General features: G+C 38.9%; 2 protein-coding genes across 11 annotated transcripts in view; both read left to right on the top strand.

Annotated features, from left to right (window-relative positions):
• The window catches only part of nav1b (neuron navigator 1b), an 87,122-nt gene extending 83,761 nt beyond the window's left edge, over positions 1-3,361 (top strand). For all 10 annotated transcript variants that reach the window (XM_085407342.1, XM_085407336.1, XM_085407341.1 and 7 more), the window contains one exon: positions 11-3,361. In XM_085407342.1, the coding sequence (XP_085263468.1) occupies positions 11-94 (84 nt within the window). In that variant the 3' untranslated portion in view covers positions 95-3,361. The remainder of the gene's footprint in view (positions 1-10) is intronic.
• Positions 3,362-3,641: 280 nt separating this feature from the next.
• mybphb (myosin binding protein Hb) lies at positions 3,642-15,452 on the top strand. Its single transcript, XM_085407345.1, has 12 exons — positions 3,642-3,914; positions 4,920-4,982; positions 5,154-5,288; positions 5,914-6,081; positions 9,423-9,511; positions 9,596-9,791; positions 9,872-10,011; positions 10,181-10,340; positions 12,406-12,542; positions 13,768-13,954; positions 14,084-14,137; positions 14,829-15,452. Exons 1-11 carry the CDS (start codon positions 3,710-3,712, stop codon positions 14,113-14,115), a joined length of 1,512 nt encoding a protein of 503 aa, XP_085263471.1. The 5' UTR covers positions 3,642-3,709; the 3' UTR covers positions 14,116-14,137; positions 14,829-15,452.
• Positions 15,453-16,655: the final 1,203 nt, after the last annotated feature.

Raw genomic sequence — 16,655 nt, 5'->3', positions numbered from 1 at the left:
TTTTTTATAGATGGCAATGCTTTTGAAACTTCAAGAGGCTGCCAATTTCATTGAATCACCAGACAAAGAAGACCCTAGCCTGCCTAAACTTTGAATACAAAGCTCACACCTAAACACTTAGCTCTCCAATTTTTTTGTTTTTGCTTACTGTACTGCAGTGTATGCAGTGCATATTCAGGAACAAATGGACCCTCAGAAATGGTTGTGGGGCTATTAAAAACCATCATTCCTGCAGGAGAAGTTTGAAAATATGACTTATTAAATCCAAATCATTTAACCCATTCAGTATTTTCAAAAAACTGTTAAATGAAAAGCTATGTTCTCTTACTTAATTATATATTTAAGAATCACTTCACATAAATCAGATATCTTTACCAGTATGGTAGCCCTCAGTACTTTTAGATTGGTGCTAGTGGATTGTTAAGAAGTCCATCAGCTCAGCACTTCAGCTTCAGGGGACTTCTGCAACAAAACACACGGTCAATCCTGTTTTATGCTCAAGGGCACCTTGAAGTGTTTGTCAAAAAGAGCCATTGGAAAAGAGTATGACAGCATCACAGATACCAGTCTTTCTTGCAAGGTTCTTTGGCACATATCTACTGTATCAGTCTTTGAAGGCCAAATCTTACATATATGCAATCCTGAACTCTACAGCCCGAGCAGGTGAAACTTATGATATGCCTTAAGACAAAGACATCAATGTCACCTCAACTTAAGCAGAATATACTGGTGCTTTTATCAATAACATCCTAAGACAGCCGCATCCTAAGCTGTTTCTTCAGCTTTCTATATTATATATTACAGTTCATCATGGTTACGTTTCACAGCAAAAAAAAAAAAGTCTGAACACTCCAAGTGGAATTTTCAAAATATATTTTTACTTTTTCCCATCTTCTTTATCATTTTCATAGTTTATGAGTTAAATCTGCTGTCATACTCTTTTGCATAAAACAGAACTTATTTATCAGTGATGTAAGTTCATCACTTTGTCGCTGCACACTTAATTTTGTTTTAGTCGCTACTTAAGTAGTGCCACCAATGTCGCCATATGTATCAGGTATTAGATACTTACTACACAGGGATGATATAACTTAACAAACAACCTCTAATGAAGACATAACGAGTAAATGTTATTTAAATCCAATTCAAGATTGTTTCTCTAGAACATTTATGTAGGAAAAGGCACATCTCTTTCAAGTCTTTCCCCAAACATTCAGACTAGTTACTGTGTATATTCTGTAAATACAGTCAGATTGCATTGCAGTTACTTTATCTGCATTAGTTGGTGCAAATATCGAATATACTGAACCAAATACTGTACTTTAATCATGCATATTGACTGTCAAGTTAGGGTTTTAAGTTCAACTATGAATGTATAGAAAATACCTATACAGCAGCCGTATAACAGTCATGTAGGAGGTGCTTTTAAAGTAAGCCTTATCAAAGTTCTACTGCTAAACACTTTTGTTAATGGCTGAGCAGGGTGGCTTTAGAGCTGCCTGTTTCTGTTTCATTTTTTACACGCTTCACAAACAAAAAGAACATTTTCTCCCCACTCATGTTTAATTTCATTTAGGTACGGTACTCATGGTGCTCCTTAAAAATGTCCCAAACTGTTTTAGTGTTGGATAAAAGCTGTGTAGATGTTCTGGGTAGGTTAGCAAAAAGTTGTCTGTAATTTCTGTCAACCACAAAAGAAATATGAAATATATTTGGAAGAAAATGTGTGACAGTTCATAGGAGATGTTATTAAAGACATTCTGTAGTGGCTGAAGTCATGTGAGATCTTATACGGTATATACCCGAGTTGATGTCCTGCAGTATTTATGTTTGAGAGGATTTTGGGCACATGATGCAGAATCAAGTAGTAGAGTGCTTATTCCAAGGCAAGAGTTAAAAAGATTTAAAATGCTTTATGAAGAATTTGGTGTAGATGTGTGTAAACACGCCCCCTATGGAGTAAATGACAGATTGTTGTGCAAGTGGTGTTGAAATAATTCTTTATCCCCAACATTTTGGTGCTCAGACTAAACTTCACCTGAAGTAAAACCTGTAAATGAATGTTGGACCACTTAAAGACAGCTCAATAAGAAAGTCTAAAAACTTATGTCTGAGATGCTTCATGCTTATTTGCTTTATTGCACTGTTTGTATAAGGCTGGTTTTAAATCTTCAAGCTAATCTGCAGCTCTTACTGGTCACAAGCAAACTAAAAAATGAATGAAGAAAAGACATCGAAGAGCAAAAACGATGTCAAGTGTCTGGGACTCTTACCCTGACATCATGCTGACTTTGATTACTGTAAATATGTGAGGTATCAGACTGTGTTACAAGCCCCTCTCTGATCTGTTTTGCAGGTTAACTAAAGCCATCAACTCCAGCTTCTCATTCACTGGTTATTGTGCCTGTTGTTCTGTGGTAGCTGTGATTTGTGTTTGCTTACTAGTGTACTGGGACTATGCAGCAACTTCTACTGGTGTTGGCAATCAGCAATGATGAAATTCACAAACAAACGCTGTGTTTTCATATGGTCGGGCTTTGATTTCTTAATTCGGACCAAACTGCACCACATGATAAGTGTCAGCTGGAGATAGAGCCTTAAAGAGAAGAGGATTTGTTTGGTGATACATTGAAGACAGGGTTCATAAGTTTAGCCGATGTGTTTTGTCCTTATGAATGGCAACTAAAGTAATGCAGCTGGACTTGTAAATCGTCAAATGACAATAAAAAACGAAATAAAAAGCAATTCAGTTCCAGTTTATCAAATCACAACAGTCCCCTCAAGGAAGGTTAAAAAATCAAAAGATGAGGTGGAAATAGTTCGCAGTTAGTCTGCATTAAAACAAGTAAAAAAAACAATCTGACATCTTAGGCCAATACATGTTGCTGAATAGTCATATTTTCGCAAAGCTTGTTGTGGACTAAGATTAAGAAAACAATGTTACGCTGTATGCAGTGTCACTAATGTGCAAATGTCAAGGGTTTCTAAGTGTTGTAAATGCATGTAAACTTGCTGTGTGATGAAAAAATGTTAACATTAATGCATTGTTTAGGAAAATCATTGATAATAGATGATAATGTTTTCTTTTTTTAATACTCAGATATTTGATATTTCTTTTTTTTTTCTAAAGAATCCTTTGTAAAAGTTAAGTTCTCTATTTTGTACAGAGCATCATTGTAAAGTCTGTAAATATGTCAGCATTCTGGATGCGGCAACAATCACTGAGGAGGAAAAACTAAATCTGTGAGAGAAAGATATATTTCTTCAAAGTTGGGTCCAATACATGGATAAGGCATGCTTCTGAAGGCTTTCATCCACTTATCACTGTTTGTTGAAATTAATAAAATACATGTTATATTTATTCTGTTGCTTCTTGTTCAAGTTGACATGAGTGACCTGTTACTAGGAATTGCAGTAACCATTAAGTAATAGAGTTCATCATCATATCAAATTGATTTAAAAAGGCTTTTTTTAAAATTAGTAAAGCAGTTAATAATATACAGTATGTACAGTGAGTGTACAGACTGGGACAAATTGAGTGGGGTCTGAGTCATACATGGTGTCGGTATCCATTACATGTAATATATTATTAGGGGGCGGCGTCTGAAAGTGCCGAGCCATATATAAGCCTGCCACCCCCGCAGGAATGATGGCACTGGATACAGTTCGAAGGACTTAAACGAGTTGGGAATTAGCTGCCACCTCCAACATGCCGTCCAAGCCTGCCCCAATCAAGAAGGCGGCTAAGAAAGAACCAGCCAAGAAAGAGGAGGCAAAGGCTCCAGAGCCGGCTCCTGAACCGGCTCCTGAACCCGCCCCGGAGCCCGCTCCCGTGGAGGCCCCCCCGGCTGAAGCTGCGCCTGCCCCAACCGAGGGAGAGGCCCCTGCTGCCGAGGGAGAGGCTGCGCCACCTGGTAATTACCCGTGCACAGCAGTGTCTCAAACGGCCCACCTTTAATCATTTTTCTCGATGGCTGAACTTTTGATAAGTCGGTAACTCTTTAATTGATCCAATGGTAACTTTTTAGACACATGCACTTCTGAGGGGTCAGTGTGAACTGTTCAAATGTTTACTTTTGCCCTTCTGCAGAAACATAATGACGCTAACTTGCATGTTGCATGTTTTACAAGCAGATAATCCTAAAAGTCACAGTGCATTATGAAACGTTTGTTGTAGGAATGTATGTTGACAGTGCATGTTTATCGACTAAAATGCGTTTTTCTATAATCTACAACACTTAAATTCGTCTTGTTGAACACTGATTTTGAAATCTAGCGCCAACATCAATGCTCCCACTGACTTGACTCACAGTCACACAGAGGAGTATGTGTTCATTTTTATTTGAATCGTTTAACTCCATGCTGGAAATGCACACTCAGTGTTGTCTTCTACCATAAAAATGAGTGCACTAACCCTTAATATCAGCTGCCACTCCTGCTTTTGAGGAATTGCCAGCTGCCTCCACTGATGATGGTAAATTAAAGGACTTCACTTGTTCATTAGTGCTTTAGCAACTACTCTAAGTGACTTCTTGATAAAACTTTCTGCAGTGCTTAGTCTCAAAACATGTTCCACCTTCCTCAATGCATTAATTGATAATATATAACACTTAATAATAACTACTTTGAGTGCAGCGATACAGGAGGCTGCACCAGCAGCAGTCTCTGCTGGTGTTAATCCAACCTGCAAAAATAGAAAACGTGTTCCTCTTCACTCCTCTCTCTCCTTAACAACTGAGATGATTTTGTCATTTGAGACTAACTGGATGGAAATTCTCCATGTGATAGCATTGTTAATCCTTTGAATTCCCAGCAAAGGGGACAGAGAGCTGTGAGATGCATAGCTGGATTATATTTGATGCTGTTGCTCTGCTCATTATATGCTGCCAACAATAATACAAATGCCTGTTTAACATCAGCTGAAGCTGCTGAGGCACCTGTACCAGAAGAGCCTAAACCACCTACGCCCCCACCACCCAAAGGTAACCTTTTCATGAAAGCGAAAACTTTATTTAAAAACCTATTTCATTGTTTTTTGTCATTTGCTTTGTGCTTATTACAACATTAAAATAGGAAAATGTATTCCAACATACTATAAGCTTTGTCTTTAAAATTCATTCATGTAATAATTGTATTTTATGTGGCATCTGCAGAGCCCACAAGCGCTCCTGTGGATCTCTTTGTTGAGGATAAGAACGATACTTCGGTCACTATCATTTGGAGCCAGCCAGAGAACATTGGGGCTTCAGGTCTAGATGGGTACACCATTGAAGTCTGCAAGGATGGAAGTAAGCCCAGCTCTTCTCTGAACCACGTGCATCATATAGCAGCATGTCCACGAAAGGGGTCAGATAGTGGTATTAATATACCCTGACAGAAATGTCAGCTGACCTTTGAATTACTTTTTCAGCTGCAGATTTTAGGGTTTCACAACGTGCATCTTTAATTGCATCAAAGTTTTTCATTTTTATTTTTTCAAAATATAGTCAGGAAATTCTTATTCTTTTCTGTTTTAAAGTGTGTCAGGCACATCAGCAGCAGCTGTTCCTGAAGTGTCAGCCGCAGAGTTATATCACGAGCTACCTAACTTCTCCCTACAAGGAAAGAGGCATTTCAGGAGCCGCTGCAGTCTTGCTGGATGTTCTGCATTTAGACTTACAGCACTAAGCTAATGTCAGCAGCAATACAGTGCAGGCTTGATTTAGCAGACCCGCACAGCAATTTAATGAATATGAACGCTGCAAAAAAGGAGTGCTCACTGTCCTGCATTTTTCTTAGTGCCTGATAATTTGTATAAATTCACTCAAAATCAAACTCACTCTTTCTACATTTTGCATATTGGGCAGACTCTTCCTTTGAAAAACAACAGCTTTTTAAACTCATTCATCATTGTGTGTAATTTTTCTCATCCAGCTGAGGATTGGAAAGCAGTTAATGAAGAACTGCAGAAGTCTTCCCGCTTTGTTATCAAGAACCAAACCACTGGTGACCGCCTGAAGATCCGAGTGGTTGCTGTGAACGAAGGTGGCCGCAGTCCTCCCGTTAGCCTCCCTGAGCCTGTGTTGGTGAAGGAGGTCGCTGGTAAGAAGTGTTTCCAATAGAGAACATAATCTGAACATTTTCTATAAGGGAATTTTACCTCTTGGAAAACCAATTATTTACAAGATAAACTAAAGGGTACTAAATCCTGAATTAACAATACTATTTAATATATTGTCCATACTATTTATGTATTTAATACCATAAACTAATTGTTTTACAATTAATCAACCATAAAAGCTGTAAAAAATCATTCCAAAATCAGGCCATTCTCTACTCTTATTTCCCAATTTTTACATCAGTGCTGTTTAATAAATCCACTAGATAAACAGACGTTCTACATCATATATATGAAATTAAACTTTCTCCCAGGTGCTAAATGATTAAATTTAGTGTTTTAAGAGGACAGTGCGTACCATCTGAAACAGATATAGCCTAAAGTTTATCACGAGAAAGGGGAGTTGCGAAGTGCAGGAGTCAAAGCTAAGAAGCTCAGCAATGTTTTTCCTCTCAGCTGTCCATGTCCTGTTGGCACATGCCTGCAATGTTGCATTTTAAAACTGTGGTGTTCTCTCTTGTTTCCACTTTAAGTTGAAACCCCGACCGAGCTGGCAACAGTGTGATAATTACACACTTGATAAGTGGACGGTTTTACTGTTGCTGCACACCTTACAGTGTTAATCATAGACAGTATATGTATCTGAGCTGAATTGCTGTGAAAGATGATTGGACCCTGAGGGCTTTATAAGGAGGAGCTGCATGACTCTGGGTCCCCTCACAAATCATCGTTATGTGTAATGGAGAGTCAAACAGGGAGGGAAGGCAACTTGATCCCAGCTGAACTGGCAGTCTTTCAGTAGTCACATTAACCATCGTGTTCACCATAGCGGGTGGCCTCCATATAGAATCAACTTATGAATGGTTTCCTACAAAATTACCACAAAGCTTTAGAAAATAACTGGGATGTCTGTGCTGTTAACACAGACTTTTCTATGGAGGGTTTGGCATTGCTTCGTGATCCCTGCCAGGATTCACGCTGAGGGGAATGTCAGGCTCCCTTCTCTAAGATCGATGGTGTCAAGTGATCTGACTGCAAGCATTTAGGGAAGGGTTAAGAGCAGAGAGGGGGTGGATGGGAAATTCCAGCGTGTCCTGACTCAGAGTAGAGAGGGGGTGGATGGTATCCTTCTAACCTCTCAGATGACACCTAAATCTCATGACACCGCTGGAGATTCACTGTTTATCTTGAAACATGCCATGGACTTTACAGCACAAATCTTTATTAAGGTTAATCCTCTCCACATGAAGTGATAAGACACCTAACATGCAGTGTATGCTTTCTAATACCTTAGCTTACCCTCTTTTTGATTTTTTTTTTTTATACAGTTAACAGTTTACATCCCATTTAATGTTTACTCATCATTTGCTTTTAGGAGTGTCCAGATGAGTGTCTGCTTATCTCATCTGCGATTTTAATGCATTCTGATGTGAGTGGGGGTAACCGAATCTCCAAATCATGCGTCATGAGAAGCGATATACTGACTAAAGTACGCCTGCTTTATTTAGAGACCTGACAAATGTTGCTGGGCTGCACTCAGCAGGTGTTGCTTCTCTGCAAATCACTTTTACAAACAAGCTACAGCAGGACACTTCCAAGTGTTTAACCATCTGAAACATTTCTGTTTTTCATTCACTGATTGTCAGCTTTCAGTTACATCGCACAAAAGAGACTACACAGCAAGGAACTAAACAACAAGTGTAGATCAATTTTTGTGAATACGATAATAAATAAAGCAACAATTAAGGCATTCATATCAACTTTATGTTAATTTGATTTATATTGATTTTGGCATGAAAACATACAAATGTAATGTTTATAAAATTACATGTTCATAGGTCTCAGTTTCTTTCATATGCAACTTCATGTGTATGCCATATTAATAAAGATGCATATATATGAATTTACATGCCTGTACACTCAAATACTATCTTGCTTAAGTACTCTCCTATGTTGTAATGCACTAAATAGATCGAAAGACTCTATATAACTCCTAATCGCTCCCTCACTTACTTACTCAAGATCCTGTTGAGACTTTTCAAAACAAACTGAATCACGTGAAAGAGCAGATTGTTTACGGATGAGAAGTGAAAAAGAGCCGCCAGGTGCTAAAAAATAAACCGTAGACTCAAACGTTAGAACAGGCTTTTCCCCGCAGCACGCCGTGTAATAAATACTCACAAAGAAAACGGCGGCCTTTACAACTTATGTCTAAAAATGTATAGTTTCATGCATCTGTTAAAACACTCGACTCCAGCTACACGACGCGCAGCTGGAAACACTTCCCGCAAGTCGAGCTGCCAGAGAGTCACAGAATTTACAGAAAATGTTACATTTTTGTGATTTATATCGTTATCGGGACGATAGAATTCTTATATCGGGATATGAGATTTTGGTCATATCGCACAGCCCTACAGTCAACTATACAAACTCATCAAGAATAAATAAAAAAATATCACAGCTAGTGTAAATAACAATAAACCATTTTAAAAATGACTCTCTTGCTTGACAGAGACTGCAATATATTTTTCACACAACATAATGCAGGCAGCACGAGGATGTGGTGGTTAGAACTGTTATCTCTCAGCAAGAAGGTTCTGGGTTTCAATCTAGTGGGTGGGACCTTTGCGTGTCCTCTCTGAGTGTCCTGGCATCCTTCCATAGTCCAAAGCCAAGCATGTTAGTTTGAATAGTGATTCTAATATGTCTTTAGGTGTGACCTGTCCAGGGTGTATCCCTCCTTTCACCCTATAACAGCTGGGTTAGGCTCCAGCTCAACTGTGGCACTGAATTGTATAAGCGGAAGAAAATGAATCAAACAGATGGATGAATGGACAATGCGATGTTAAATAATGGTTCCCATTGAGAGTAAAACAAATGATAAATAATGATATCAGGCTAGTGTATAGGGCGACAGTACCTTATGATTCACAAGTCACTATCCTATGACTGAGCCTTGTTCTTGGTTTCTCTGTTCAATAAGGACAGATCATTAGAAGGAATTGAACGTGATTTATTGATCTACAGAATTCAATTATGCTATTCGCGATTAGACTGATGACTTAACACAAGAGAATGAAATTCCAGCGGTGATGGCATTAGGCCACAATCCTAGATGTTGGTGGTGGTGAAGATAAGATGGAAACTTGGATGGAGTGACTTGCGTGAGGCGGAGATGGGGTGGAGGTGGGTTCCAAAAGAGAGAAGGAATGATTTACACTAAGCAAGTTGGAGGGGTCCTGCATACATATATCTTGCAAACAGCATACGAAAGAAAATAATTCAAATAACCATTAATTATTTTCCTCATTGATTTCCTCTCCAGATCGTCCCAAGGTCCGTCTACCTCGTTTTCTTAGGCAGAGATATGTCGCTAATGTTGGAGACAAGATCAATCTGACCATCCCCTTCACAGTAAGATTGGAAGATTTCTGTGCATCGCTCCATGGGTAATAAATAACACACTGGAATTCACTGTCTGTTTGCTTCTTCTCTCAGGGAAAACCCAAACCTGTGGTCACCTGGACAAAGAACGGGCAGCCCCTTGACACAAAGAGGGTGAACATTCGCAGTACCGAAAGAGACAGCATCCTGTTCATCCGTGCGTCTGAGAGAGAGGACTCTGGAGTGTACGAGATGTGTGTGAAGGTGGATGACTTTGAGGACAAGGCTCAAATTACCCTTCAAATTGTTGGTGAGTAAATTTCTGATACTGTGTGAGATGCCTTTAAAACTGTCCTATTTGATACTCAACCCATGCCTGTTTGTTCGCAGAGCTGCCAGGGCCTCCTGCCACTGTAAAGATTGTGGATACCTGGGGTTTCAATGTTGCTCTGGAGTGGACTGCACCCAAAGACAATGGAAACACAGAGATCACGGGTTACACAGTGCAGAAAGCGGACAAAAAAACTGGAGTAAGTATTCTGTACCAAAGGGCCGCTTGTTTTCAGGTCATAACAGCTAACTCATTCTGATGATTAATAGTCGCATTCCACTGATAAATTACATACCGCATGTCCTGAATCCCCAATACGTCTGCTAATAATCCATCATGTCTGTGTGTGTGTGTGTGTGTGTTTAAAGGACTGGTTCACTGTGTTGGAGCATTACCACAGACTGAATGCCACCATCTCAGACCTCATCATGGGCAACACCTACAAGTTCAGAGTGTTTGGTGAAAACAAGTGTGGAATGAGTGAGAGTGCTGCTGTTACAAAAGAAGAGGCCAAGATCTTGAAGACAGGTACTTTTTTTAAAAAGAGCTATAAGGCATTAGAAGGAAGATATCAGAAATGTTTTAATTTATTCATTTATTCAATTTATTCAACCCCTATTAAAAGGGAGTTGCAATAATCCAAGCGTGAGGTTATAAAAGCGTGGATAACAGTCTCCAAATCACACCTTGAAAGAAAAGGTTTAACCTTCGACAGACGCCTGAGTTGATAGAATGACGATTTCACCACCCCATTCACGTGGCCATCAAAGGTAAGTGCAGAGTCGATTTTTAACCCAAGATTGGTAATCGAGCTCTTCAGGTGAGGGGTCAGAGCAGCAAGGTCAACATCAGGGATATCAGAGGAACGATTTGGGCCAAACAGAATTGCTTCCGTTTTACGTTCATTAGAATAGAACTAAATGAATCAAAAATTCACTTCTGTAGCGTGAAGTGTGGTTGAAATCCCTGACAGCTAATCAGGGGACCAATAAACATTAAACTATTTGATTACTAATGTATCACCCACTAGTACAGTATACTGTAATCCCTTTAATCTTAATCTTAAATGCAACAAGAACAGCTGGATTTCCATTTCCTTTATTGGGAGGAAATCAATTACAGGAACCGCAGACAATCCAGACAGTTTAAAATAAAAGATCTTGTGCAGACTGAATGCTCCACTTCTGAAATCTTTTTTTTTTTTTTTTGTGTCCCGTTTGGATCTTTAGCCATCAGAATTGTTGTCTTAAGGCCAAGAAAGATGCCAAGCGGATTTATTTTACCAAGTGGATCATCATGGCCTTGCCATATTGGTCCATTTGATTGACCTTTATTATAATTATGAATTTATTTTATTTTCAGTTGCTACAAACGGGACAGACATGACTGGGGGATAGGACAGGGAGAAAGAATGAAAGAAAGAGGGAGAGAAAGAAAGAAAACCAAAGGGGAGAAGAGACGGTGAGAAGGGGGGGAAGAAAGAAAAAAAACAAAAAAACCCCCCAAAAACAAACAAAAACACCTGGATCACCTGTATGGAGAAAAAAAAACAGAAGAGAAAGCAAACAACAAAGAGCAACATAATAAAAAAAACAGCACCATCACAATAAACTTGCTAGCAGTAGATAACAGTAGATACTAAATAATAAACGATATTGTGCAGCACGCAAGATAGACAGCGCACAATGTGCTTTGAGGCAGCAGCCAAGAAAGCTGTAGTCCGCGTCTGTGAACACCCGTGTGCACACCTGTGTGCATACCTGTGTGGATCAGCATGCTTGTATTCCAAAGGTTTCTCCATGTAACGATCTGCTAGGGCGTGTGGGGAGCCATAGCCCCGTCCACCAGGGTATGAAGCAGGTATGGAGGAGATCCAGGCCCCAGATATCCAGAGGTCCCAGAGTACAAGGACCCGAGGAGGACCACCAAAGGGGGGGGAACCGTGCCACCCTCCTGGGAAGAGCTGAGTAGAGCCCCAAAGGAGAGGTCACCCCGCAGCTATGGAGCAGAGGCCAGAGGGGGTTGCAGTGGCACTTCTGAAATCTTTGACAATTTTTGCATTTCTATAAAGGACAGTTCTGGAGCCAGAAATGAACATTTTGATTTGTTTTACAATAAAAACTAAAAAACAAAATCGATTTAGCTTGCTAAAAATTTGTATGACTTAAAATGGCTTTTGACCCCGTTAGTCACATTTCTTTCCCCGGACAACATGGTCAGGATTTGTTTTTTCTCACATGTGGCACAAAACAGGAGACAGCCCACATTAGATGTGTTTCCACTAATAGAAACACATCTGTTATGTGATCCCTGGATAAAGTGTGATGCACAACGCAATATACACAACAGCAAATTGTTTTTCTGACATTTCACTGGATAATTACCTCTATTTTTCTTATGAGCGGACAGTCAGACATCACACTGACTTTTCACTCAGAAACAGGTTAGAAACCATTTGATGTGCGATATGACTGCATCAGACAGTTTTGTTCTCCATCACCTATGTGAGGGGATGTATAGAAAAGGCCATGGCTGCAATTCATGTTTCAAATTTTTTTCATTCTACATATTTTGTGTTTTCCTCTATTTTCAGGCATTGACTACAAGCCTCCTGACTACAAGGAACGTGACTTCAGTGAGGCACCCAAGTTTACCACATCCCTGGCTGACCGGGCCACTACTGTTGGCTATAGCACCAAGCTGCTCTGCTCCGTCAGGGGATCCCCAAAAGTATAGTAACATCTCTCTCTATTTGCACTCTATTAGCACTTCAACAGCACCAATTGTAAGCTCTTGTTGGTCTCAAGACAACAGTAGTGTGCTTTTTAATTTCAGTTCAGTCTACAGTCATTAACTTGATGGACCAAGTTACTGCTTGTAAGATAGATCACAGAGATCAATTGAAGCTTTTTTTTTATAAAACTTGCTTGATGAATCCACGTGAATTGTATTTACATTCTTGTAATTCTCTAATTCAGTTCATATATTCATAATATATGAACCGCTGTCTTAAGGTGCTTTATACTGTGAGGTGGAGAGTGAACATCAGTGATCAGTCTCCTCTGCTTGCTTAAATACTTTTTAATACGTTTTTCTTCTCCCACTAAATATCACATTTTAAAAGGACAAGCGAAATAAAAATGCTCTATGTCAACACCTCAATCCAAATATCTACTACAGACAGGTGTGAAAGCTATTTTATTGGCTACTTTCTGGTTGCAGTTTTGTTTGCAAATTATCGCCATATAAAAGTGTGGGGACGTACCCTTCTATTAAATTCTTCATACAGACTCTTACAGAAAGAAAGAAACATCACAATAATCGCAAGTAATGCTAAAAGGATAATAACTAGGTAAGAATCTTCGAAGTGCTGATCTCATGTAAAACCACACCCCAAATGTCCACCCGGGTTCATCATACTTCAGCACTGTAATTCACATGTATTATTAGGTCCCTGTTACTACTACCTGTTATTAACAAAATACAGAAGTTGAAGAATGTTTGCTTTGCTTAGATAATCGCTACATATGTAGAACCTCCGACACAGTTCTGGTCTTTAAAATATTAAAGTCTAAATGTGCATGCAGATTCGATTTTACCAGAGGTGCAAACTAGCTAGACTGTTCCATAGGCACCTTCTTCCTTAAACATACGAAAGCTGCACCCATTAGCTCATTAGCTCACTGTCTCAGTCCCTTACCTCTTCTTTCATGTCTGCAATCCACTAGGTCACCAACAGGATGTAGGATAAATGGTACTAAGCACAATACGATGCAAAGAGGCCACCAGATATTTATTATCTTTTAATGCCACTAAACTCCCAAGCTGTGTGTGTACGTTGTTTCTGCTTCAGTCCCAAAGCCACAAATATGTCAACAATACTTCTGTTCATAGTCTTTGCAAGGTGTTTTGCTCTTTACATCCAGTTATACTGTATGAATCGGTTTTTCTACAGCCCAAGATTGTGTGGATGAAAAACCAGATGATTATTGGAGATGACCCCAAGTTCAGGCAGATCTGTGTCCAGGGTATCTGCTCCCTGGAGATCCGAAAGCCTGGCAACTTTGACGGAGGTGTGTACTCCTGCAGAGCCAAGAATGATCACGGAGAGGCAACTGTCAGCTGCAAGCTGGAGGTCAAACGTAAGTCAGGATCTTAAAGCTGTACTAAAATCCGAGGTCTTTTGGATATGTGTAAAAACTCTATTTCAGCTGTAGGACTTGCTTTGCCAGTACCCAGTATCCTGAATATCACGTGTCTTTGTTATACAGAGCCAGTGATTGCAGATGCCGACAAGAAATAAGCTGACATCGTGACGCTCACAGGTGAGAAATCTGATTTATTTATTTTTTATACTTTGACACTTTATTTGCTCTCAGAATATCAGTACACCAAGTATACAACTTTGTCACAACACTTTTAACAGAACGGTAATATTTCGGGGTTAGCTTTGATTGTAGTGCTGTTGTAGCTGAACATTTGTGTCAAAACAATTAAATAAGATCCATTGGATAGGTTGATCTATGTGTGTCTTCACCAGCTGCCTAAATGACTTGGTGTCCATACTTGGAGAGAACTAAACTTGGAAAACATGGCCACTGCCACTGAAATGCTCCAATCAGTAGCACCCATAAATTAAAACTGTAATGACTCCCCATGCACTCAGTTTGGAGACTTAATCACATTTCATCAACTCAGCAGAAGTAGCTGCAGTAGCTTCCTTCAGGAGCATTTTATTTGTAGGTCACTTCTTAACACTTAAACAGTACAACACATTAAAAAAATACAAGAAAATTATTTATGTGTGCTTTGTTTCAAATCACTGCTGTTTTTGCAGCTTAATTTATTCCTTAGCATATGTTTTTGCTATTTGTTCAACTGATCCAATCCCAAATTAGACTCTGAAGGAAAGGGGCCTTTGCAGTCTCAGGTGCCTGACAGTGTTTCTAAAATGGTCATCCACACTGATAAAAAAAAAACTTTTGTAGTTTAAATAATGTCTTTGTTTCCCTGCAGGAAGGTGCTGGATTCCTGGAAGAACATGTATATATGGCTGGTGACCACACTGCCTAATGGATGTAGACTGATCTATCGCCAAGCGCTAACAAATATTATGATGAACAATGAATTATGATGAAAAATAATTACAATTAAATATTAAATATCATCAGTATCGCTACAACTGCATTTTTAAGTCCATATCCTTGCCCACAATCAGCTTTTTCCCCAACAACAAAGTCTATTGTAACTAAATTATGAATTTGTCAGACACTGTTCTTTCCTATTTTATCATCTAACACCAAGAATTTTGCAGGATGGATCTTCTGTTCCTCGTAGGAGAACTACATGTAACATCAATGAGTTTATACCAATAAACTATTTAATTTCTGGTTTTATTTTTTCAATACATTGTTTTCTGTAAATTGTAACCACTGCCATGTAATGGCTTCTATTGTGTACAGCAGTTTAAATAAAAACTTAATATTGTGCTATGATAATCTGTAAAAGCTCTATGGAGGGAAAAAATAAAGCAGGGATCATACATGGAGTACACTTATGGTGTTATATATTTATATAGATTGCAATTGTTTACGTTGATAAAACAAGCTATGCTTGCTGAGGTTTTTAGAATATAGTAACACTTCATTTTTTAGGCCTGTTGGTACTGATTTACTTTATTTACTAATTAAGTGTGCTACTAATTTGAGCAAAAATAAAGAATTCAGTTGCTCCAAATACAAATAATGGATTCCATGTAATTGTACACAAAGTCTTTGAGCAGGTTAGGTAAGCCAAACACATTTAAAAATGCTGTTTTTAAAATTCAATACTACCTGAAAGATAAATACAGGTTTAAACTCAGTTTTGAAATTCATATTTTCTTTATAATTTTTTTCCATATCCACACATTTATCTAATACCTTTCCCTTTCAATGCCAATACTGCTACTGAGTATATGAGGCTTCTGGATGAAGTCCAGTAAGAAACTGGAGACAGCAGTGTTGTTCATGTGACTCTTACAGACCCAAAAGTACTACAGCATGCCAGAACGTCCGTAATAATAATACCAGTGTATAATACTGAACTTGTAACTATTTGGTCTTGAAGTCATTGGCATAGTGATACAGTACCAGGCAGGATGCCAGAGATATCCAGGTTACAGAGACGCATGGGTTCACACACAGGCTGACAAAATTAGCCCTAGTGCTCCATCTCCCATGGGTTATTTTAGGGATCAGTAGCTCAGCTGGCAAAATGTGCTTTTAAGTCACAGTAGCCAACTGATATAAAATTTTTTAAAAGGAATGGATAAATAAAACTATTCTGGTGGCAAAGTAATAAAAAAGGGAAAAGTGTTCAAAACCTACATCTTAATGAGTGACCCAGCTAAAAAAGAAAAGGCAGCTTTATTCAGATTATTTGAGTGTGGCGCCCTCTAGTGTTTCAATTAAGTAATGACATCTAGAGGAACTAGAAATAAAAGGATAGACTGTCAAATGAAAACTATATCCATAAGTCACAATAAAACCCGCAAACATGACTTTTAGAGGTCAACAAAGATCAACACAGTCAAGTGTAATTTATATGTCTTTAAATAGATAGGCTCCATTGTTTCCTGACATTTTAAGGTACTTGCTTAATTTGCATAGTGCAGCTTTAACCTGTGGGCTATGAGCCATAATGGGTCTCAAGCCTACTTCTAGCTGTTCCCTGGATGCTGACATGCCGCAATAGGGTCATGGAGCAAGAGACTTCCTGTCTAATTTAGATCCTGCACTGAAAAGGTTTCCAGCTCCCAATGAAAGGCGTAAATCACAGATGGACTGTGTAAAAACATGCATT

Source organism: Rhamphochromis longiceps, linkage group LG5 (assembly GCF_057381845.1).
Source record: "Rhamphochromis longiceps isolate RC_006_pf linkage group LG5, R_longiceps_female_GT1.1, whole genome shotgun sequence".
Taxonomy (NCBI): Eukaryota; Metazoa; Chordata; class Actinopteri; order Cichliformes; family Cichlidae; genus Rhamphochromis; species Rhamphochromis longiceps.
Note: the sequence above shows the minus strand (reverse complement) of the source record. Positions and strands in the feature narration are given on the sequence as shown.